The 25,909-nt window shown below is 45.6% G+C and overlaps 1 protein-coding gene across 1 annotated transcript in view; it reads left to right on the top strand.

Moving 5' to 3' along the window:
• The window catches only part of asic4a (acid-sensing (proton-gated) ion channel family member 4a), a 59,460-nt gene that overhangs the window by 27,100 nt on the left and 6,451 nt on the right, over positions 1-25,909 (top strand). Inside the window, exons 2-4 of the mRNA XM_029136361.3 lie at positions 22,265-22,409; positions 22,797-22,924; positions 23,030-23,183. Coding sequence (XP_028992194.1) covers positions 22,265-22,409; positions 22,797-22,924; positions 23,030-23,183 — 427 coding nt within the window. The remainder of the gene's footprint in view (positions 1-22,264; positions 22,410-22,796; positions 22,925-23,029; positions 23,184-25,909) is intronic.

Here is a 25,909-nt window from a genome sequence, read left to right as displayed (position 1 = left end):
CTCACATGTTGCTGACACACGAGGCTCCGCTGAGGCCCCGGTTAGCTCGTTGGCAACGCGCAGGCATCATGCGAGTTGTCAGAGTAACAAACCGGGTGACACAGAATCATCTTGCAAGAGTTTGGTGCTGAGTTAGTGCTTTTAGTAAGGTGACTCCTACGTAGACAGAGCCTATTCGGGCTTAACACTATAGTTGGATTGGTAGAATATCAGCTGTGTGATTCTAGATCCATGGAGGCTTCTACTGATATAGAAACCACTGACAGCAATACATTACTGACTTCAGTAAACTCAAAATGTTTGTGCACAGAAGATGGCATCTTGGTTAAACAGGCTATATATCTCTGTTTATTTTTATAGATAGAGATATATACTGTATGTGAAAGGTTCAAACTTGCCAATCCGTGCAAGAATAAGATAAAATGGAGGAAAGCCTCTTTTGCAGATAACCAGCAGCTTACCTCCTGTTTTCATGTGTCTTTACTTTAAATCTACTTATTATCAGATTGCAGTTTCTGTCAAATATCCATATATTGTTGTAGTATTCATTTATTTTAGCTCATGTATTATACTGTTAACATTACCCTAATTTATGTCTCTCCAACAAAACACAGTAGATCATTTCACAGTATGTGCAAATGTACCGAACTGATTCAAATAAAACATGTTTAAATTATGACCACATTATAATAACATCCATATATATTTTAATATGTTTGGCACATAATATTAAATTACATTATGCGGCTGTACCTACGTTAAAATAAACACCAGGAATCCTGTGGTTGTAGTGATGTATTTTTTAACCCTGGTCCAAATTGATTGCATATTCCTGTTTGGTGGTTGCCATGGAGATTACTCCTTGTAAAAGTATCTTTCATTATTTCCTGTATAATGGATGCAGTAGAACATTATACTGAAAGTCTGGCAGCATTTACATTTGCGCGACGGGTAATTATGCTCGCACCCTGTTTGCTCTGACAGAAACTGGGTCGGGTGGAAGCGGAGACATTTCTCTAACTGTCCACCCCTGAGAAGCAGCTGCTCTCTAATAATCCCCGCATCTTGACTCAGCTTCGTCCTTGTAGCCGCTGAGATCTTCCATGCTTTTCAGTGCTGACCTTATTCCCACTGTGCTTGACGTGATCCAACATGACATTCAAGTATGTCTCATGGACCAGCGAATACCTCTTAGAGCCGCGTGTCTTAAAAAGAGGCCCGGCTCTCTGGTTCCCTGCGCCGGCCTACAGGGATTGGAGCAATCCCCTCTCGTCAAAGTGGACCTTGAACCAAGGCAGCACCATAGATGTGCTCCTCAAGAAGCCATGTATATTAAGGTCAACAACGAGTATATGGTATTACGGTAAGCTAATATATATAAACATGACTACTTTGCAGACATATAGATGTGCATCGTAGGCACAGACATCTATAAAACCACTGGAGAGACCTACACAGTACGAAGGTTCAAACCTCTTGACCATGAAAATCAATGGAACCGCTGGCATTTAAAGCTTGACATGATGAGTTGTGTGTCGTTACCAAGAGACGAGGGACAAACTGATCCATAAAAGGAATCATTTCTTACAGTAGTTTGTTTGTCAGAGGGATCCAAACACAGGCTGAGTGACCAGAGCTCAGCGTCGTCCAACCCTTTATGTGATAGAGGCTTGGAGCTCAGTGCTGCCATTGGAGGTCTCCCAACGGGCCGATGCCCCCGCGGTAATCACAGGTACATAACACCAGCAGGCAAAGCGTCAGGGCAGGATCCAGCGGAACGTTAGTCTGCGATACCACCAGCTGAGGTACGGATCCCAAATTGAAGCGATGTGGGTGTTGGATGTGTTTTAGAAGATTCCCCGGGAGAATCGCGGTGAGAAATGTTCTTTGCCAGAAGAAAGCGAGTGAGAGAAAGCGCACGCTTACCTCTGAGTTCAAAGGTGAAGCCAGCCTCCTTTGCCTCACCTCCTCGCTGGTTTACACTCCTGCCGCGCCGACACAAAACACATCAAACCTTCAGAACTCGCTTTCCTCATTTAAAACCGCTCGTCTGCATATTTTGAACAGTGAGGTGCCTTTATTTATCAGATGTATGTGTCTTGAAGTCATTCTTGCATCAGCTTTTGTTACATGAATTCCCAACTGGAAATATTCTGAATGAAAGTGGGAGGACTAATAAAATATAATTGCAATGCTTTACTTTGCTCTGATAGACCTTTTGTTATTTAAATATAAATACTCTCTTGGCTGATTACATTGGCAGTCGCTGGTAATTATTAAAAACTGCTGCTATGAGCAGGTTGCGAGGACTGAATCAGATAACCCTCGATAAGAGCAAAAAGAGCGATTAATGGATTCCATTAGCTCAGTGATAAACTAATACGCATTGTGCTTCGCTGCTTGTCATAAACATGTTCACATCAGAACGTTCGCGCTCTCATTGAGGGGCTCGGGGGGAAACAAAGAGCGACGGCCTTTTTGAAAGTGCTTTGATAGAAAAATTACAGAGGGAGCTCGCGAACAATGGGGCGGACGCTCGGCGCAGTTAAATGTGGAAGAAGTTCAATTGCACAAAGAGAATGAAGTCAAAAAAGAAACTTATGGGGGGGGGGGGGGCTGGGAGGCAGCGAGCGGAAAGCCGCCCATTTGGCAGACAGACAGCTGCTGCAGGAGCTCCCAGCAGCTTTCTGTAGACTCTGCCTTTGACAGCCAGGGATAAGTGGCCATTAAAATCCCATGATCACATAATACACCTGTCATTAGCCATCAACTGTACATTAACACTGCTAGCAGGGGCTTAGCACGGATGAAGAAATACTCTCTTAGCTCAATTAAAAAATCTAAAAACCCTTCCCACACTTTGCTAATAAATTCAATTCGATGTAGAAGTTAAGCACTAATTGCAAAGGTGAAAAGCCACCGACTGAATTTAAATTCAGCGTCTTGGTAATGCTTGGCAGTGATGATTCCGTGCACAATTTGTGTCTCAAACCATCTCAACATAATGTGAACATAGATCCACACATATTTTGAAAATGTCTAAAACTCTGGTTTTGTTATGTTTGATAGAAAATTGTTATTGAACCCAGAAACTGTGCTTCAGTTTAAGTGTTTACAACCTGGTAGTGTTGATTCTGTCATTTGCATCACACTGAGCCGCCCACAGCTCAACGCCTTCTATTGCAGATCTGCTCTCTTAACACGGCGGGCAGTTTCTGTCAAAACAATGTTTTTTCCCCCCCGTTTTGAAAGCGGACAATAGAGTTGGTCAATGCAATGTTATCATCAGAGTCATTAAAAGAATTGGAGGCTGTATATGTATGAATGGATTTCCTGGTAATTGTTTTTGTAGCCTGAGGCCCGGGGCTGGGGATTTGCTTTGCTGGGCTTGTTGTTGGTTTCGTAGGTATGAGTTGCCCATTTTCATGAAGCGGGTGCCAGGCCGTTTTAATTAGGTCCAAAAGTCTTGTTTCGCCTTCACTTGTAACTTTCTCCTGTTGTGTCAGAATTTGATATGCAAAGTTGGACGGTGTTCATGTACTGTAGCTGCAACTGCCACCAAATGTCCTAAATGTCTGCTGTGTTACAATTGCTCCAAATATAACATGACTACAACAGACTGTGAACTGTTACTCAAAGTGAACCTGCCTGTGATGAAGATAAAGATTTAAAGTTTGCATAAAAGTGACCTATATTATATTATTGAAGCCTAAAACATGGACATTTCACTGTAGCAATACAGGAACAACCTTGTTTATTTATGATTTATTTTTCGACTGTTTCCATGTTTTCCACATATTTGTGCAAAGATAATATTAAAGGGATTATTATACAGTGAGTGAAAGAGAAACGACTTGTTGTTGCTTCTGCCTTCATGCAAATTTTTATAATTGCTGTTGCTCGCTGCTTTTCCATTTCATGGCTCCTGTTGTTACGAGGAGCCCTCCAGAAACGTTCGCTGGATCCAAGGCTGAAACCTAAATGGTGGTTATAAGGTCAAGTGGAAGTCATCTTCAAAAGGTTTTGAGATCCGTGTTTCTTTTTGCATTTCCTGGAGGCGTGTCAGTTGTTTTGTGCCGTTAATAGCGGTTGAGCAGAGCTCGCTGCGGGCCTACGATGCCACAGCAGCTTCCCCTGTGCACGTTACGCTGTCGCCTCCTCATTAGAGCCGTGGCCCGAGCTGCAGCGAGACGTGGCTCCTTGGCAAAACGCGAATATGTGTTCGTGTTGTACCCAAACGGCCGCGCTAGCTAAAATGTGGGCCCATGTGGGCTTTTCTTGCTCTGCCGCTGCTCGGGGGTAGTTGACAGCTGTTTGGTTTGCCAACCGCCTTGTCAGATTGCAGGCCAACGAGTCCCCGCGTTTCTTCACCAGTCTATTCCCTCATCACGGTTTCAGCAAACGTGGAAATGGAAGTTGTCAGCGTTGGCGCCGCGGGATGTTTAACCGAAGCGGCGCGTTCGGACTCTCTGCGGTCGTAGGGGATCGGTGGAAGGCGCGGCGTAGCACCGGCGCTAGCTCGTGGAGCCCCCTCCCCCTTTCACCTTAGCGACCCCCCCGCTCCCCTGTCACCCAGCGCTGAGTGATGTCAGACAGTCAGGGATGCTGGATGCTGGAGGAGAGCGCGACGGCAGCAGGCGGCGGAGATAAGGCCCCCCCACACCTCCACAGATTAAACAGCAGGATTAACCTCTCTACTCCACCACTGCCACCACGGTGTCTTTCACCCCCTTATCTACCCCCCCCCCCCTCCTTTCTCCTCCAACATTTGCCATCATACATTTGTACAGTTGTCATGATGTGGGAAATTGCTTTTTAACCCTATGTGGTTTCTGTCCTTGGCAATTGCAACATAAGAAAATGCAGCGGGCCCTGCCGGGAAAAGAATCGGGACTGTTTTTCCCCGACGTGCTCCCTGGTCGCATCACGATCTTAAATAGCACATCTCCACAAATACAGAGACAAGACGATTCTGCTGAATATGTCACCAAACAGAGCAATTCTTGGTCGTTCTGTCACTTTTTTCTACTTCTTTTTTTTTTTCTTTTGCACTTGCTTGGATTTAATAACTTGAAAATTCAACATTCGAGTTATTCATATTCAAAGGAAGGAGGGGAGCCAGAAGCACCAATAACCAGTCCAAGAGATAGTGTTCTCTGCTGTGCCACCCCGAAGCCACGCGACGGAAATGATTTGTAGATATTTATTTATTTTGTAGTCCAGTGTTCATGCTCCCACCGCACTTCTGACAATATATGTCCAGTTCTCGCGTTTCATGGTTATTAAATAGCCATCACAAAAATATATATGTTTAACGCGTCCACTCAAATGGCAAAGCGTGGCATATTTTTACATCAAGTGAACCCAGCATTTTCTCCTTCACTATCCATTCTAAAGATAATGCATCTTTGCTCAAGGCCTCTTTTGCAATTATGTGAAAACGCCATTGAAAATACAGTAGTTTTGTTTTTCTTTTTATTCTCCTGTCGCCCTCCAGGAACAATGAAGAGTTATCTGTGTGCACGGCATCGTTCAGGATGACTCAGGTAGAGTTTCCTGACATTTATGTAAATGTCTGCAGATCCCAATATTACTGCGTGACCACTTCAAGCAACCATCACATGCAGAGTTTTTATCATAGGATCTCTAAGCTCATTTTTAACACCAAGCAAGTTTAATAATTATCAAATATCAAACATTTAGTTCTGGGTTTGGAGGAAGTGTAGATCTTGAGCTCTTCAAACCAGGCAATTAGCATAGCATTCGTGTGCGTTAGGCACCTGTGATAAGAAGGCCGGTGACCAAGTGAGCTATGACATTCCATTGATCCAGAAAATTGCTGCAGAGCCAGCCTTGAAATTAGTTTAAATTGCTGAATCAAAAAATGTTATCCTGGATTCTGGCAAGGCCAGCGTAAACCTTATGCCTCTAATCCCCAGACTGATGTGAAAAGTTGTCAGGGATCATGTCGCCCACTGCCACGATTGATAGGGGAATTTGGATTCTGTTTGACAGAGAGGGACACGTGCGAGCAACTGGGATTTGACTTGGATGGCACTTATGGCTACCGGCGCCGTGACTTGGTTTTAAAATCTCGCCGGCTTCGGCAGTTTCCAGCGCGATCTACCACTAGCTTTGTGCTTTTCAATTCAATTACACGCCACCTCTTTGCTCGGTGACAATGTTGGATCTTTAAGCTCTCTTAGATGTGAGTTGAGTCATAAATCGGAGCTTTTGACGCGCAGTTCAAGGATTGGAGGGAATATTTCACCATCAGTCAGGTGCCTTGTTTCATCCTCTCTGGGTGCTCTGAAAATAGCAACGAGCGGCAGCGTTGGAGTTCTGGTTTGATGGGAGGAGGGAGCAGGCAGGAATATGTCACGTCTAAACAGCCTTAATGTGGAATAAGTTCTGCTAAGAGGATCACTGAAGCAAACAAAGGAGTGGATTATAGTCGCATATGTTCTGTTGTAAGTATATTCGCTAGTCTTCCTAAAACTGGCGCTTGTTCTAGAGGACGAGCAGCAGAAGCAGACCTGGAAATCGTGCATCACAATTCCTGCCATTACGACAGGAAAATGAACACTAACGTCAACAGCTGCTTGTCAAATTCAATTGGTAACTTGTAATTTGAACTTGTCGAACCCCCCCTCCGCACACACACACACACCGGATGCCACATGATGCGTCCCACACTGTAATTAAACAAACAATGGACACCGGCTTCTAAACCTATGTGAGCCCACTGATTGGCCAGAGCCAGCTAATGCCCAGGTGCGCTGGGTCCGATCGCTAATGAGAGGCTGAAATGCGATTTCAACCACAGGAGAGCTGCAGATGTTGATTTAACTACAGCAGTTCTTACAGCTGGCTGCTGGAAGTATAACTCAACCACTCTGTCCCCTCCATTCAACATCAGTGCACTCCGATGAATGCCTGTGGATCCGGCCTGACATTCAAAGAACTTCTTCCGTGTTTGGAAAATGTCACCAATCAAAGAAAACAGAAGGCAGCATTTTATCTGCCAGTTTGATGGGGCAATCTTTGCACTACCCTCGGTTTTGGAGGCTTGTTTATCGGGTCTCACAACGTCAGCACATGTAAAAAACGTTCTCCTTTTTTTTGGGGGGGGGGGGTTTCTCTTTTTGCATCATGTGGAGAAAAAAGAAGTTAAACTCTTAGTGGGTGAAGCTTTAAGTATTGAACATAATCCCTCTTACTTCTGACAGGAATAAGAAACTTGCCCTGAAGACCACTCAACAGATTTTTAAGTTAGTGTGTGAAAATCCAGCAGGATAAGAGAATGCCCCACTGGATACACCGGGATTAGTACAGCTATTGATTTGTGCCATCGTGAGGAACATGCAGTATATTACAAGCACATAAGAAGACTGTATCTCTCAACATTAAAATGTGAAGCGAGGGGAATGGGCACTTCAAACAGCTGCTTAGCAGCTTACTGATTTGCTGAGTGTGTGTCTTCCCAACAGGTACGTTAGCACCATGCTCTCATTAGAGCTCTGACTTCAAAGCTATAAACAAAAAAAAAAAGCGTCTTATCTACTTTTAAAGCCTGAGCACTTTCCAGGAGAAATGTTCCAAAGCATGAGATCCACAAATTTGATGAAACTTCAATAAAGGCGCAAGGGCTGCAGTGACCGGTGCCCTAACTGGAGCGGTCCTCGCTGCTTTGTGTGCTTAAAGTTTCCCACTGGAGAGGCAGAAACCACTACTGTGTTGACTCTGCAGTGCATTGACACTCTCCCGTATGTCACACCGGCACAGATGCTGATCCAGGGCAAAAATAGCCAAGCGTGGCATGGTCAGTGTCCAGCCAAGCTAAATCATTGCTGTCCTTATCCCTGCGTTTCCTACAGCTATTTAATGGCAACTACTGTATCACACAGAACGAGCAGGTCCTACTATGGAAGTATAAAATACACACACTCTGTAATATCCCATTGTGAGAATGAGCACAGTGAAGTCACACAAACAAACTCACGAGGCAGTTCTCCAATAGCTAATGACTGACATCTAACACAGAGCTTTAAAGTCCAAATGCTAACGCTGACTCATGCACAAAGCGATGACTAACTGCTGCTTCTGCTCCAAACAGTGAAATAAACTCATGGCAACAAACTGACATAAAAATAGACCCAAGTCTAAACATCAGTTGTCTTGTGAAAAGAGGTTTGAGTTGCAGTGGTGACGATGAGACGAGCGTCAACTTCTGTTTCCAGGGGTGTAACGTAATAATGAACGTTATTTAATTCACACCTGTCAATCACGCGCGGACTCAGTCAATCAATGCTCTGTACAAATGTATCTGAGCAACGTGAACATGTCACCACCAGGTAAACAGACACTTGGAGGTTGATGGCTGGATAATCAGGGTCCTACTGTGGGACAGATGGGAAATGTGCTCATGTGCTCAACGTGTGTCTCTCAGATCTGATTGACATTGACAAGACGTGTTTAAATTGACTGGAAACCTTTCGTCCAGATTAAGAACTAACAATAAATAAACAACGCCTCAGTCCACTGAGCCATAACGCGTGGAGGAAATGACCAAGCTGCCATTGGAAATGACACCAGCTTGACTAGCTAATTGACTGGAAAGCTGGACTAACCTTCAATCTCTGTGGCTTGAATGGATTTTACCAAACAGCCCCTCAACCTTTAAAGCGTCCTTTCAAAATGTTAAACAAAACAGTAGTCAGTTTTCTGGTGTCACAATACTTTGCATAGATAATGTTAATAGACTAAGGGTCTAAAACATTCCTTTCAAAATCCACTTTTTCACATTGTGTTACAGTGTGTGAAGCTACAGTAATATGGCTTTTAGACATATTCACACTCTCCTAGCAACGCCGTTTACCAAGTAGTTGTGTTTATGAGCTTACACATCATTTACAAATGTGAACAAAATCTAAATAAATGTCATATAGGCTCAATTGGATTCCATTTATTTCAGTTCTAATTTAACTTTAAAACACACAGTCATAGCGCAGTTAAGAGGCAGTTGAATGAAAACACTGGCTGTTTCTCTTGGTCCCATTTGGTTCCGCGCATTGTTTGAGCTAACCGCGCACGAGTGCAAATCCCAGCGGAGGGCAAATAAAAGGAAGTGGTACACATCTTTGAAGAAGAGCGAGCGAGCAAAGGAGCGAGCGAGCGAGAGCCATGCAAATAGACAGAATATTTCATGTTAGGTCCAGTAATAATGACAGAAGGAAAAAAAGAGCACCTTTTAGATTCATTCAGCAAAGCCGCTCCATCGTTAAATAGTTGCTGTGCAAGGACCTCCTGGGAAATTAAAAACATATTGTGCCACAATTTCCCTGTGACTCAGAAGCTCCCTGGGGAGAGCACTTTTAAAATTTCTAATAAAGAGGACTTCGAATTACAGAGATGGGACCTGGCATTAATTAAAGTGGGGATTTCAGTACGGTCAACTTCTCATATTTATCTGTTTATACCTTTGGTTTGGTCTTGTGTAAGGACTGTTTGGAGCATTGGGGTCACAGCACACAGCAAAACAAACGTGGACGTATGATACAGAGGTGATTTATGTGTTATAATAAAGTAAAATCATAGGTGGTAAAGGTGTGTTTCTGTTCAGGAAGGTTGGGGAGATGAGACGGTGTGGGGTTGTTTTTCTTCTTTGAAATCCCATCAAGCCAATTAATCTTTTGCTGTTCGGAGGAGAAGTGCTTCTTCTGCTCTCTAATTATCAGATTTTAATGTCACCACCTCATTTGTCAGATTAACCTTTTAAGAAGGTGTACAGTGGGAAGGCTGCTTTAACAAGGCTTCTCTTGCCCTGTGAAGTGACCTGCACCAGTATGAATCGGTCATTATTTCTGCTGGGCCAATCTTCAAATGATCGCTCACCAGCTACCTGCAGTTTCGCGAGAGTAAAAAGCTCCAGTAATTTACTTTCCTACCGCAGCCGACTGCTAGGAGCCCGTTTCTGTTCGCGATGCCAAACCTGCTCCTGATGCTGCTCGCTGCCTTGACCTGAGCTCAATTGCAGTCTAGTTGCTATGAAGTTCAAAAAGATTATAGGATGTTGTTTTTCTGTGTCTGTATGTATACTGGACCATACTGGACACCAGTGTTGGCTGTAGCTTTAGTTTTATTATATAAAACAAAGACGGATAATGATTAAAGTGGACTTTCCCAATGAAGGTGGAGACCAAACCCAGAGTTCAAAGCTGAATATTTGAAAGACGACTACTTTACTACTGCTATACACTGAATGCTAGGTGTGTTTATAGCTTGCTGCGCCTGCCAAGCTCTCCAGAAATCTAATAACGCCAGGCTAATTGTTTCTGCTCTATCTGTGGCGTCGCTCATCATGGTCAGCGCTGGGGAAAACGCTGCTGCTGTCGGCTTGTCGCGTGTCTTGTTATGTGTCATTTCCTCTGGATGAAAAACATTTTCTGGCAGTGCAGATATTTAGCCCGGGCTTTGTTTTACATCACAATTATGACGGCTGATCCCAATCAGTAATTTCCTGTCACTCTATCCCCCCCGCCCAACCTCCAACACAGCACTACTGAGGCTTTATTGAGTCTGGTTTTATAGATTTCCTCCTAAAGTACGAACCACCAATGTTAAAACCCACGACCTCTTTCAATTAGACTGAATAACTTAACTTAACTTAAATACTGAGTGGGTGGCTAATTTAAAAAAATGCTGAATTGTTAAATTTAAATGAAAGCGACACATGTGGGGATGTCTTCCCAGGCTTCTCCTGAATTGAAAAGAAGGACGTGGCTTTGTGTCCCTCCGATTTGGTGCAAACCCATGGTTGCATGACTTTAATTACATTGTCTGTTTGGCAGAGCAGTGTCACATCAATCTTATCTGCTCAGCTGCATGAAACAATCCCAAACCTCAAGAAGGACGTCTCGTCTGACAGAGGAGCCACAGACATACTACACATATTCTCCTCTTTTTTTGTCATTACAAAGTATAATCCTTTTACTTTTTTCCATCTCTGTCTTAAATGAATTGATCAAACATCTGTCACTGAAGGTGAACCAAGGTGAAACTTTATTACCTGAACGTGGAGCATCCTGTAGTAGCTTCATATCATCTCACACCTTTTTTAAGTGCACCTTTTATCAGTCGTGCTGATATGATGCTGCCTCCTGAAGTTGCAGGTTTCTGTCTTTCCCTTTTCCTTTTGTTCAGCATTGCAGATTAGACGTTTAACAGTGTCTGATCAACTTTAATTGAAGATAAGGCCGACTTTATCGCCTGCATTGTGCAGGCAAGTAGGAGTGATGGATGGCCCCTCCCAGCTTCGCTTGTTGTTTCGTTTCGCCCCTCGCTGTGTGTTTAAAAATGACCCTTCAAAACGGTACCAAGGGTGAAAACCCGTGTTTCTCGGCTGTGCGGGAGGAGGACATGCTTGCTCGGGTAATCCGTTAGCGTGACTTTTTACAAGGGGAAGTTCTTGGCACAAGGCAACCCCTTCAAACATCAATATCGGGTGTGCGCTATCCCCTTTGGGTAGGTTCAGTAGATGGCTTTCCACCCCTGTATGAGGCCTCGCTGGCAGAGATGGACGCACCATGGGAATGCGCTGACATTGATTTCTTCATCCCAGTGCTCCCGCTGATGCATCGACCGCCGCGCAGATCAGTTAGAGACGTCCCGTTTGCCGCTTTTTGGTGCAGCTAAGAGACAGCGGGCAGAGTTTTATCAACCTAAGCCACCGAGTCAGAGGCCATATTATTTTCGTGTCACGGCTGCGCTGTCTTCCTCCTCCGTTTCTTTCAGGGAGAATAGGAGTCCTGCAAACTTTGACTATTCTGTTGCCAGAGTCACTTTAGAAGGGAAGTCTTGACTTGCTTTTCAAACCATGATGTGATTGTGAACCAATGTGATTATCCTAAGAGGAGCGTGAGTGCGAAGGCTAAGGCCTGCTCCTCTCTGTTGCTCTTACTGTCATTCACACGCAGTCAGATGCTTGTTCAGAACGTCTACAGACTCTCCTGCAGGGCAAACTGCTTTGTGTGGAGCGAGGAGGGTCTTTCCTGCTCCATCAGTGAACAGTCTGTGATGCGTGGGCCTTTATAATCATAATTAAGTTATCTCCGTGTTGACACTGTGCACTAATGATAAGTCATGCACTGCACAATCCACAGGCTGCGCGATGTTAAGACGTCTGATGTCTTCTGAGGTGTATTTTGCAGCTTGTTGTCACAGCGCGACTGAAATAAACATGGTCTGTTTCTGACATCTGTCAAAGTGAATTATAGATCTGGAGAAGAGTTGCTGGAGTCACAATTCTTCTTCTGGGTTTACAGTGTTGTTTTTGTTATAATAAATCGGGCATTTTTAGCGGCTGACTGGGATCTGACGGATGCTCCGTGTGCTCCAGAGGCGGAACGCTCGCTGCAGCTGCTTCTCCACCTTCAGGTAATGGAGCTGATTGTGTGTCAAGCCAAGTCAAATCAAATTTCATTTATGCAGCCCAGCATCACGAATCGCAAACCTGCCCCAGGGGGCTTTAAAGCGTGTGCCCTTTGTTCTTAAACCCTCAGATCAGGTACGAGGAAGAAAATGTCCACCAAAGCTTTTTAACCTCAATGACACACTGGAGGAACTTTATGGATTGACTTCTACAGGGTTGACGTTTTCATGTGGCTGCTTCTTCTGCCTTATTTGTATTAAAGCAGTGAAGAAACTAAATCATTTCCTAACTCAGCGGTCTCTAATCACCTGACTGTCTAATGTCTAAACCAGTGAGCAACAACTCACTACAGCAATAAGCCAGCTGGTGATTCAGCAAAGTAGACCTGCTGTACATCCCATCATTATCACATGTGAGAGACAAAAGTTAATCGAGGTCAAATCACCTTTCTGAGTCTGGTTAAGAGTCATCCTTACGCTATTAGTGTCTTCTCGGATTACAGTGTTACTGAAGCAACGTGTGGCTTCAGCGAGGCTTTGCTACTGATGACGCTCACAGCTGCGTGTGTGTGTAATAGTCTTGACCTTGTAGGATAAATATTCATGTATGGTTGACAATTTAATACAGGGACGCGAACAACGAATTAATTGTATGTCTTCACTCGTGACCCTGAAATCTATTAACGCCTTGACAGTCATTGATAATTATTTGAAATGCACCGATTCCTAGCAGTGATAAATATGTAAAAAGCATCTGCATGTTATCCCCTCACCTCCTCCTGCACAAGTGCTTGTCACTGGAAGCATTCAGGTCGGCTTTGTGTCCGTTAAAGGCGATGAAATTGCTCCGAGTTCTATTAGTGGAATTCAGTCAAAACCTGAGCAGTGCGGGACAAGGTCAAAGTCAAAGCTGGCACCTCTGAAATTGATTTGACACAGATTCATCCACACAGAGAAAATGTGTGTAAAAAATGCATGTGTCATTTTTAGATTATAAATGTTGAAGCCCTACAATAGTCACCTGTGGGAAGGACACAGACCTCACTTCAAGCATAAACACACACACACACACCAGTATAGTGGTAGTAGAAAGTGACTCATCTTTCTGAACCGTTTCTGAACAGCTTTAAAAACTGTGATACTATAACCATAACGAATAGCCGGCGATGATCACCTCATACTCCGTCGCAGCGTAGCCTAGTGTACAATGGCACAGGCTCATTCTGGGGCTTTGGTTGTAAATAACAACAAACAACTTCAGTGTGAGGCAACTCCAAAGAGATCAAATCCACGTTGACAGTCAGGGCTGTAACCACAGGAAGCCTTCCAGTTTTTTGAGGCCCTATCACAAGCAAGTTCTTTAGCTGACAATCAGAGCCCAGGCAACAGGCCCGGGACTGTCACGACTGTGGGATACACAGAGCCCAACATCAACTCCTTCTAATCCGCCCTGAGCTCTCTGGCCTCTGATGCAGGATTGCCTCTTATATATGAAGAAAACTCTAATTTTAAGCAAGCTACTGCAGCCATTACCTTCTAAAGGTTTCTGAAGCAGGTTAATCACCCTTGTTATAGTCAAAACTCAAAATCTCCATTGCGATGAAAATGAATGCAGTTTGTTTTTGTTTGGTTTCTGTCGACCGCAGGCTTGTCCTTGAAGTTTGGGAGCTCGGATGCCTCCTGGATGGTGTCCTGTGTTCTCGTGATCCCCATTTGGCAGAACTGGAGTCCACATGCCAAACATCTGGGCAGGTGGCATCCAGCCACACGGCTAATAGCAGGCCAGATATCTGGCCTGTCTTTGATGTGCAGACAGGGATTACAGAGGTCGTCTGCTCTCGCTCTTAATAACATGGTATTAAAGGGGCAACGAGTCATCTTTTATCTTTATCGACCTCCAATGGCGGACGTTAGGCGCTGCAGCAACGATTGATGAGCGTCAGGCACCGACAGACGGAAAGAAGGTAAAATAACTTAAAACGTATAAAGGAGGTTGGTTTCTTAAAAAGTGACATACTAGAATTACTTACTTTACGAATATATAATGCTAATTCCTACTGTAATTTGTACAACAGCGTATGTGACACTGGTGGATTTTTTTGTCCTCAAATAGAAGAGAGGCACACAGTGAATTCATTATGTCACCGCCTCACATGTAATCGTTAATTGAGCTAAATTAACCATCCACTCCATCAGGGCCCTGCAGACTCTCTGCAGAAATGTGCTTATTTTGTCTGGTCAAAGTGTTTCTCCCTGTGACTTTGATCTGAGTCCATCAAGGGCAGGATTCTAGATTCTTGTTACGTCGGTCCCGCTGCTCCTTTGCTCCGTTGTTGCATCGTCTCCTTCTTCAACTCGGCCGCGTGATGGGGATTTGGGTTGATTATGATTAGGGAGCGAATTAAACAGGGTGTGTTTAGGTGCGTGGTTTAACCCCCTGCGCCTGCCAACTTCCCTCAGGCTCCGTCTGTGGACCCGACCAGTCTGCTGGTCGGGAGCGCTTTGACTGAGCAAAGCGCTAATCAGACTTGTTTACTCGGGTGATTTATGCAGCACAAAAGGCATCAAATCCCCACGCTCACGAATGTTACACGGTTGAGAGGCAAATATTGTTTCACTGTCGCACTCACCGTAAGGGAAGGTTTGTTTAAGTGAGTCACTAAGTAGGTGAGTGAGTGCACTTATTGCACCATCTTGTGAATAAAGCAAGTGTTGCATGTCATTAGGAGGCCCAGGACAGTAGACGTTTTAAAACTGGGAATAAGATGAGGGAAAAAGAACATATTTCTTCATCTTTATCTCATGCACCAGAAGCATTTTATAAATTCCTTGCAATCAGAGGTATTTGTATATGTTTGTGTATTTGCTGACTATGAATAACTTGTCAGGAAGTGACAAGAGCTAGCAGCTGATATATATTTGCATCTCTATCTCCTTCATATCCCTGAAGGGACACTATATTTTATAGTGATGATTCATGTCAAGAGATACTAGATCCCGCTTTTCCTCTCCACAAGTTTCATCAAATCCTAACACGTGGCTCCAGTCCAACAGATATCATTTCCCCAGAGTTCCCTGGAAAAGGGAAAACAACAAAGCAGGTGTCTGGGTTATGATGAATACTAAATAAAAGCTTGGCCGGGGAAGTGTGACCATGTTTCTTCAGTGGCAGTTGGGTGGGAGTGTTTGTGTTTTGCAGTGGGAGCCAGACTCTGAGAGAAGCAGGGAGCGGCGCGAGATTGAGAGCTTAGGAAATGAAATCCTGTGTTAATGACAGAGGTGCCTTAATTAAACCTGAATATCTAAATGACTGCAGGAAAACAAAGTCGACAGTCAGACAAATGCCCGAGGCAGGACTGTGCCGGTGCAGTGCCCAGGGCAGATTGCTCCTCAGCTGTCTCAGTGTCCACTCCACAGAATGACTGATCAGAACCACAGGCAAAGAATGAGGTGGTTCGGAAAAAGCGAAGCACACTTGGCTTGTGTGAAGCGGACAATTCGCTGCTTTGGTATCCTGAGAGCGCCATTACGCCGTGCATTCAGCACGTCTGTGCTCCTCTCTTCTGAGCCACGACCTCGAGCTCCGTAGCGGAATAAATAGCCTGAAATCGTTCCTGGAGCCACCACGGGCCCCACAAAATAGCCGCGGCTGAAGCGGAGGCGCCGCGAGGGTCGGACGGTGGGAGGTTCCTGAAAGGTTCGCCGGGATGGGAAGTTGTAACTCGTACAGACTTAGGCGCTTTTCATTTCATTTCAACGTAGATAAATGGATAATGGCAACAATTTTCCCCTATGGAGCCCACTTTTAAGGTCAGGGATTACGAGGCGTCTTAGTCGGACCCGGGCCCAAGCCCCGGCTGTAGTAAATGATTCAGCTCAATTACACAAGAAGACTGATTAGGGATCCCTCTCAGCGCGCTGATGCAAATGAATTACCCCCATTATGACAGTAGTTTCTAATCACATTTACAGAACTGCACCTTTATGGGCCCGCGGCCGCGATGTTGGCGCACGCTGTGCTCAAAAGAAGCTTTTACATCTCTGAGAGTGTCGAGCGCGGTGCACTGTTCTATTTGTGTGATGCCGTATTGTTGCTGGAGAGCCTGTCCATTTTCAACCTCTCCTTTTTTTTTTTTTTTTTTTTTTTTCAAGAGCATCTCCCACTGCTCCATTAGCTGAGTATGCTTGGGTATGTGGGGAATAGCAGCATGGGAGGGGGAAAGAGAAAAAAGTGGGAATACTAACATTTGAAGAGAGAGAGGTTTGCTGAGTGCACTGTTCTGGCTCCGGTGCTCTGTTGACAGAAAGTAGAAAGAGGGAGGCGAAGGGAGAGAAGAGATGAGTCAGAACTCCTACACTAATGACTGAAAGCAGGCCTGCAGGTTTACATCCAACCTCATCGTTGTAACGCCTGGTGTTTAGTCCGATGTTGGAGCAAAACATACAGACACTACTTTTTCAAGTACCGTCGCCTTGAGGTCAGGACCTACCTGCTTGTGGCCACACTGGGTCGGTGCCGTGGTGACGGAGCTGATTGCACGGTATTTACATCATGCATTAAAGCCCCATTTGGACCTCCGCATCCCGTTGTGTGACGCAGGCGGGAAGCGGTGCACGGTGTCTGTGATGTGCGGAATGGTAATGGAGAGAAGCGTCCCCGGCCGACATTGAGATGGAGGTTAATGGTGCAAAACTGGCCTCACATTCCAGTCTGCGTGTCTGTTTAGCGACTGTTATTCTCTCATTATCTCTGGAAGGGGAGGGCTACGAATTCACGCAGATTTATATTTACTCCCCAGCGTACGTATGCAGAGATCTGAAAGTGCTGACTGGTGATAAAGTGAATCTGCCCGTGGCCTGATTGAGCATTATTTATGAATTATGCAGCTTAGCCGCGGTGCGCCGAAGATCCTGCGATGAGCGATATCGCATCCTGACATCACGTCGCTCTCATTTTTCTTCCCTAATCTGACGTTAGAAACGCGGAGAACCTCCGCGGCCTTGCTTTGACCTTCGAGCACTGGGTCCCACCAGAGGGAGGGTTCTGTAAGTTTTAGTGTCGGGTTTCAGATGAACAACGAAATCCCCCTCATGTTTTGTAGAGCCTTGTTTGCTGCTCGTCGACACAGTGCAATAGCAGTGAAATACGTCCCTTCTTGATGGAGCCTGTGGGACCAGAAATTCAAATGTGTTCTGACTTTTCCTCATCTCTGACTGTAGGAGGGTTAAGATCCTGACGCCACATTCCCATAAACCGCCCCTCGGGACCAAACTGTTTGGACTGGACCGAGTCGCCTCCTCATTGTCACGTCTCAGTCGCGTCCTTCAGAGCGAGCGCTAAAAACGGTGGCGCGGCCGCAGACGCTTAATGTAAGATTTATGCAGCGTGAAAGCAATTCTGATTTATTCATTTGTTTGGCTCAACAGGAGCGTTTTACCTTTTGCTACACAAACTGCGCACGCCACGTCTCGGCAAAGTCAAGATCAGGACTGGATGTAAAAAACAAGGCTTTGTGTCGCGTTTACTTAAGAATGTGAATGTGACCAAACTTTCCGACCTTTAAGTTTAGCTTGATGTCAAATCAGATTGTATTTGTCAGATCCTGTTGCTCCCCCAGATGCGGCTAAAATGCTGCTTTGACTGCTTTGCAGCTTGTGTGTGTGCTTGTGAGTCCGCTCCCTTTAGATCAGTGCTTTATCTGGAAGATGGCAGAAGAATCATGGTATGAACTTAAGAAAACTAAATTATGGAATGGGTTCATGGTTGGTTCATAACCACCAGCTCATAAATTGACTAAATAACTGGCTGAGAGAAATATTTCAAAAAAAAATATGACTGGCAGCCTTTTTTTCATGCGCCAATGCTCCTGAGAAAACATAATGAAATATCATGTAAATATTCCCTTCATGTCATATTGTGATTCAGGACTATCTGCTGGGAGCTTGTAATGAAGCCATTAAATCAAGGAAGGCTCTGTCTCAACCTTAAACCTGCAGGAACCGGCCTTAATGGTTTTTCGGCTGCCAATCAGTGCTCAGGCACATTCTACCAGCCTGCGCAAATGAATTCAAATCCTCCTCCGTCATACTCAGAGAGCTTCCCGATGACATGCATTCTGCCTGGAAATGGATGTCCTCCGGAGGAGCACTGAAGTGATTCCTGCAGGTTACTTAAAGGGGGAAGAGCCATGTGACTGCGAGATCACGCTTATAAAGAGGCTGTTTGAGGCTTCGCCCCCACCGGGGATTACGAGTTACACGGTAAGTGGTGGGTCTCTTAATACAGTTAGCACGGAGAGAGGCGCCGGGTAAAACAAGGCACTTTGGGAGAAAATAAACGGAGAAAAGACACATAATGAAAGGCAGTTCTGTTATAATTGGTGCGCAGCAGATGCGTGACTTCATGCAAATTACATGAAGTCGGGCGTCTTTTCTCAAATGTGCTGCTGCTGCTGAAGATGAGGGCTGCGTTTGAATGTGTTTTAGCCTTCGCTGTACGGTCTAGTCGAGCTGTTGCACAGAATCACACTCTGTATTGTCTCTGAGCCACCAGACGCACCCGCACCCGCCTCCACCCCCCCCCCCCTCCCCGACATAAGCGACATTTCTACAAATACCCTCCAACAGACAGAGCTCGGGGTTCCTCCTATAGAGCGGACAGGGACCAGCATCCGATGGATGTAGAACGTGTAAAGAGCAAACAGAAGTAGCGCTAGCACGGCTGGAACTGGGAAAAGGTCAGTGAAGTGACAAAGGGAGCCCCATGCTTCCCTCTGTATTTGCCTTAATAATGCCAGTGGAGTACAGTGCACAGGCCACACATGGAGTCATTATATTGTACCCAGAGAACCAGACAGCCTAATTCTGAAATATCGCCCGTTACATCAGGTAATACGTTTATTTTCACATTTGTTGGCTTTTTGTGTGTTTAATTAAGACCTAACTGAATTAGGAAAACGCAAACGCTGCAGACACAGTGTGCATTAAATCAAGGTTTTATGACTGAGGTTTAACACGGGGTTAAAATGCATGACCCACCTTAAAGTGTCATGAAGCTATTCCTCAACCACAGGGTCGTTATTAGCGCAGCACACAAAGGCTTTTCCAGAGGCTTTCTCGCTGATGGCAGCGGTAAAACTAAACCCAAACAGGTGCTGTCCATAAAAGTGAAGCGAAAAGTGAGCGTCTTTCAAAGAAAACCACTTTGACGTCTCGGGGAAAAGAAAAGGCTGCAAACAAGCCGGGCGTCTCGCAGACGCCGAGCCGCCGCCGCTAATGTAACAATATTGACTGGAGCCGTGGCTTCTAGTTCTCACTTTGCATTGTTTGCATTGGAACGAGCAGCGTTTGACCCATGTCACAGCGCTCGCATTAAAACACGCACTGTTACAGAAGCATTATTTATAAGGAGCCAATATTGGAAGTTGAGTGTCTGTGAGCAGACTCGGCTGCAGCACATGCTTTGATCTTCCCACCGTTGCCGCCTAAAGATCCGCCACACACGGTGGTGGTTCCAGACCTCCGAGTGACAGCGAAGCGGACAACGGCGAATTAAGCGCCACAATAATTAGCTCATGTGTACAAGTGGAGATTCCCAGAGGAATACAGCACAATGCTTCTTTTCATTGGCTTCGTAAGAACCATGCTGCTGTTATGCTTCAGCTTGTCAACAGCGGTGCCAAGTCCCCCGCTTGGGAATTGCCCAAGTCAGCCCTGTTACGTTTGCTATATTTGGTGCGAGACGTAACAAGAGAAAAATGCTCCATCAATCACGCCGCAGATGCACATAAAAGGGGAGGGGGGGTGTTGGGAAGCTACTGGGGGAGCTCTGCCAGCAAGCATTTCCTGGGGTGAGATGATGGGGAGCCTCGGTCGTGCCCTCTGGAGACGGAGGGGGTGAGCGCCCCCGCGTCCCCCGGAGCCCGAAGCTTTAGAGCGGAAGCGGGTGAACAGACTTTAACCTTAAAAGTCCATTTCCCTGAAACCGAAGAGTCATCGCGCACACACGCACGCACACACACACACACACACACACACACACACACACACACACACACACACACACACACACACACACACACACACACACACACACACACACACACAGATCAAAAGCCTCGGGGGTCTATTACTGCATAAAATACAGCTGTCTATCTAAGCAGCAGCTTTTGTAAACGGTGCTCATTTCTTGCTCTAATCACTGTTGTGGACATTGTGAAATTGCCCACTGTTCAGGGAATTACTCCACCGAACCCCACAACTGTGCCTTTGATTTGTTGTTCATCCATCTCGAATGCGAATACACCCTGTGGTCTGTAAATGAGAGCTTGTGTTGTTCCACCGGTGTCCCTTATTTAGACATCACAGTGCTCATTAGGTGGATCAAGCTGATATCAAAGTGGGAGCACAGACGTCAGTGTTGTGTGGAACGGTCACGGTGTCTCTCTAATGATACGTCTGCCGTCCGTGCGCCGCCATTGTTATGTTGCCGTCATCTCTCTCAGCGCCTCGACGGCTGACCTCTGCCGCCGTGCGATTTCCGCGGCTTTAATGCTCATCACTGTCCTCCTCTATTTGATGTTCGGACAAAGCAAATCCATTCATTATTCTTTCCCTCTGCGCGGTGAAAAGAACACATTATACAGTATACGCGTCCTTTACAACAGCAAGTCACACTCGCGCCACAGAGTGGGCAGCCGCGGCGCCGATGCCGTTGGAATAATCAGCATTCCGTTATGAGGGATCAAACATAACACGCACATTTAATGGCTTTCCTGCTTTTGCTGAACCTACTCTGGAGCACAAACACAAGTTGAACCTGAAGCGATGCAGGTCACGCGAATAAAAGCGGGACCAGTCTTACAGTAAGATCTTCGTTAAACCTTTGGCACCTTTAATTTAACTATTGTGGCTTTCATTGTCGCAGACGGGGAGTTGTGCGATCTCTCACTGAGCATTTCTTCCATTTGTATTTGCCACGAGCCAAAGTTTATCACTCAGGATTCTGTTTCCCTGGATATTAGAAGATTAAATATTTATATTCAAGTCAATGGGTGATTATTTCTAGCATATGAAAAAACTGAACCCCCATTAACTACAACGACGCCGGAGTGAGTACTTTGTCTAAATCATCGCCGTTCCACCCGTAATCTCCGCTCTCTAACACTATTTGCATCATTGGCGCCCTGCTGCCCCGGAGCTGCACGCTCACACCCAAGGTCTGACATCACAGTGGCCCATCAGCGCTCTCATGGACCGGCTCCTGCACATGGGCAAGAAATAAAAAAATAAATAAATGTCTACACAAATAAGAACCCTATTTGCTACAGCGGCTACTTAGCAGTAGCTGATATGAGCGGTTGCAGCAGGTGGACGTTCGGAGCTCCGGCCTTTTGTTTACATGTGCGTCACAGATTGGGCCTTTGAAACTGCAAGGAGATAACAGATAAATGATTTGTAAGATGGATGTTTTGTGCAGCGCAGCCGTTTAGATGAGAGGCATAAACAAAGAGATGATGTGTCCCCCACAGAGACAGCTCCTCTGATAGCGGCTGACGCGATAGCTCATTTGAAGCGGCCTCTATTATTGTCTTTTGTTTCCTTTTGAAGGGAGATTAAAGAATCTCTCGTGTCATTTGATATTTCGGTGGGACGCTGCTACTATGCAGGGTTTGGGTGGTGGGCGGCGGGATTTCATTCAAACACAACTTATCAACGTCCAGGACTCCATACAGTATGTGGGTGACATTCAGTAACACGCAGAGGCTGCGCTTGTTTATTTATTTTCACCTCATGCGCGTGGTGATATTCATGACTCCAACCCCTTCTCTTCCAGGTTTACACCAGATATGGGAAATGCTACACTTTTAATGGCAACAAGACCACATCCAGGAAATCCAAGCAGGGCGGGATGGGAAACGGGCTGGAGATCATGCTGGATATCCAACAGGACGAGTATCTGCCCATCTGGAGAGAGACGAGTAAGCCTCCCAAACGGTTTGTCCAATCTGATGCTGTGCTGCGCTGCAGCGGGATGCGCTTCTGCTGGGGTTCAAATCAAAAATAACCCGCATCCATTTCTCTGCTTCACATACTGTAAACAATATATTTTTCGATTACATTCCTGCGATATGTGGTTTGTAAAAGCTAATTCCGGACATACAGTAACTCCTGACCTCAGTCTTGTACTTACATTGTAGTTGTCACATAGTATTAATCCCTAGCGAGGTCGTTTTCAAACAGGACTGAAGTACGGTTTGTAGCCAGCGTTAAACTGAGTCCAAGCTGTCAGATGAGGCAGCCGCCTGAAATTCCCTTGAACTTGCTTTTTACAATGCTCCACACTCGTGCTCTGTTTCATCCCGAAGACGTGACGTCCCTGGAGGCCGGCATCCGGGTTCAGATCCACAGTCAGGACGAGCCTCCCTACATCCACCAGCTGGGCTTCGGCGTCTCGCCGGGCTTCCAGACCTTCGTTTCATGTCAGGAGCAGAGGGTAGGTCCTGTTCATCACCCCCTCCCCTGCCCGCGACGTTCCCTCCCTGTAAACCTTCGCCCCCGGTGGTTCAGGCGGGTGCCTAATAAATCTCCGTGTGCTCAGCTGACCTACTTGCCCCAGCCCTGGGGGAACTGCCGCTCCACCAGCAAGGAGAAGTTCCCTGGATATGACACGTACAGCATCAGCGGCTGTCGCTTGCTCTGCGAAACCAACGAGGTCCTCAGAGCGTGCAACTGCAGGATGGTGCATATGCCTGGTAAGACCCCCTCCACACACACACACACACACACACACACACACACACACACACACACACACACACACACACACACACACACACACACACACACACACACACACACACACACACACAATGTATGTTTACTCATTTGATCCATGTGTGCACATGAATAACTAATTAACTCACTAAGTTATTCGTGCTCTCAAATGGATTTATTCAAGTTACTGTAGCATCAGGTGGTGGATAAAAACAACTTTGAATCATGAAGACGTTATAAACATGAATATGAAACTAAAAATGTGCTGTGGAAATGTTTCTCCAGCAGAGTTTAAGTGTTTCCATCTGCTTTTAAAGTTGTTTGGTCCAGTGTAATTGCAAAACCAGCCGGTGTTTGTGTGACATCAAATGACCCATTGAGCAAAACAAGTCATCACTTTGGGTCCACTTGAAGAATTCCAGCACAGATATAATGCCGGGCTGACCGTGCTGCTTGATATCTGGAGTGGAATGCTCTTCAGCGGCGCAGCTCTGTGGCCGGCGACACATCAGAATAAAGCTCAATTTGTCCTGCTCCTGTTGTCTTCATTAGATCCTCCTGTTATCAGAATATGAATGGGCCGGTTCTCAATCTCCCCCAAAATAAGCACAGAGAACAACATACAGTAATGGAGTGTGATGGATTTGTCTAGAAACAGAAGAAGTAAATAGATGTTTACAGCAGCTTTCAAAGTTAAACCAGTAAACTTACAATATGCATCACTCGATTTCATTTCCATATCTACACAGTGTCCCTGACATTTGCAGATTTATTTACTGAAGCGAATCCATGACGCCGCATAAGACAAGGTGCAAGCAGCCATAAACAGGAGTTTAGCTGAACGGCTGCATTGTGTAGTTTTGACAAAGAAAATGTCTCCGCCAGGCTATAAAATATAAATAATGTGGGTCTCAGGTTGCAAATTTACATATCAGTCACACATTTCAAACTTCCATTTGCAGGCTGTAATGGCCAGAGCAACGTGGTGGTCTGATCGGCGGAGCGATATCCCAGCTAATCATTTGAACTCGACAGGCTGTCGAGCAGACACGCTTTCTAATCGGTTTGTGTGCTCTGCAGGGCGACGGCGCCGACCTCGCTACATCGCCCGGATTGTATTACAGAAAGCTCACAATTTTCGGAAACCTAACTAAGATGGCCGTTATCTCCGATATCAGACTCCGTAACGGGTGGAGCTGCGCGTTAACGCGGATGCGCTTCACGTGATCAAAGCTTTCCATCCAGTTAGCAGTGGATGGAGCCTGTGAATCGTCCACCGGCTGCCTGGAAAAACGAGCAGGAAGGACCTGGGAAACCTGGAAAATCACAGAATTGGGATAATTATTACATCTAATGAATGTTGATCCCTTTCTAAGCCATAGTGGCCTAAGAGCTGGGCTTTGGTCAGGTAGCTCGCATTAGCTCACCACACACATCAATAGTGAATAAAATTTACTGTTTCATATTAAGTGCTCTGAAATTTCTTCCCAAGGTTCCGAATGGCAGTCGGTTGAAAAGCTCGCAGCGGGAGCAGGAGGCCGAGCTGTGAATTGAAAATCCTTTTGCAGCCTCGACGTGTGAGCGCGGTGAAGCAGGAGGCCGGCGCCTCCGTGCTTCATGCGGTTCTTCAGCCACTGTGTTTGCTTTTCTCTTTCCCATTTGTACAGCTCACATGTCCTCACCCGCCGGACGCTGCTCTGTTTGTAATTCACTTTTTATTATTGTGTTTTCCTTCCGTAATCCGGCAACTGTTTAACACGCGCTCAACACGCCAACGAGTTGTCCTCGGGACGTCTGCACATAATCCCACAGTTGTTTACACTTCATAGCTTCCAGTTTTTAGTCCTTTGTACTTGGCAAATTGTCTTTTCATAGTTACTGTTGTTGTCAAGCTAAGAGGATCATCCTTTGTGTTCTGTGCGTGTTTTTGACTGGGAGTCACAAAACCAACCTCGTCCTTTTCTGAAACTGCCTTTAAAACGCGCCACGTGTTTAGATTTGCAGGTGGGTGCGTCCATTTATGAATTATTTTGTGTTCTCCCTCATCCTGTGACTTATGAACTGCGAGGCGTAGAAGCAAAACTGTGTTTTCCCAAATCCTTTGGTCGGAGATTAATATTTTACTCCTTGAGCCTATCTCTATATTTGGAGGAGGGCCCCAAAAAAGCCATTAGGTTGTTCTTGTCCATGATGGGTGGTCAGGATTCAGAGATGCAGCTTTTGGCTCCGTCCTTGATATAAAAATAAATCTAACTTTAACTTTATTAAAAACTTAGGCGCAAAAACAAAAAACGCCTTTCTTTCATTCTTAACATTTCCAGGGAAAAAGGGGAACGAAACTCCATCAGCGTTTCACCGACAGACAAACACACCTCTGGCAATTAATTGCGCTGCTGATGAATACCTGTCATTAATGGTCCGAGCAATATGTTTGTCTGCGAGGAAGCGACTCATTGATTGGTTTTTAAAGACTTTCTAAATATGCCTCACGGGTGGAGGCAGCATGCTCCATTTCTCAGCGCAATCAGGGGCAGGCGTCCAAGGCGGCCCGGGCTCGACGGGTGGAAGTGATCCCGCCTTCATTTGGAGATGAATGATAAGCTGCGGAGTGTTGTTCACAGCCTCGCTGCCTCATTGCAGGAGACGCGGGTCACTGATCATTTTGTTTCTGATTGATCAGACTCATTTTCTCTTCTCCCTCTTG

This window comes from Betta splendens, chromosome 21 (assembly GCF_900634795.4).
Source record: "Betta splendens chromosome 21, fBetSpl5.4, whole genome shotgun sequence".
NCBI classification, from domain to species: Eukaryota; Metazoa; Chordata; class Actinopteri; order Anabantiformes; family Osphronemidae; genus Betta; species Betta splendens.
This window is presented reverse-complemented; position numbering and strand designations above follow the sequence as displayed.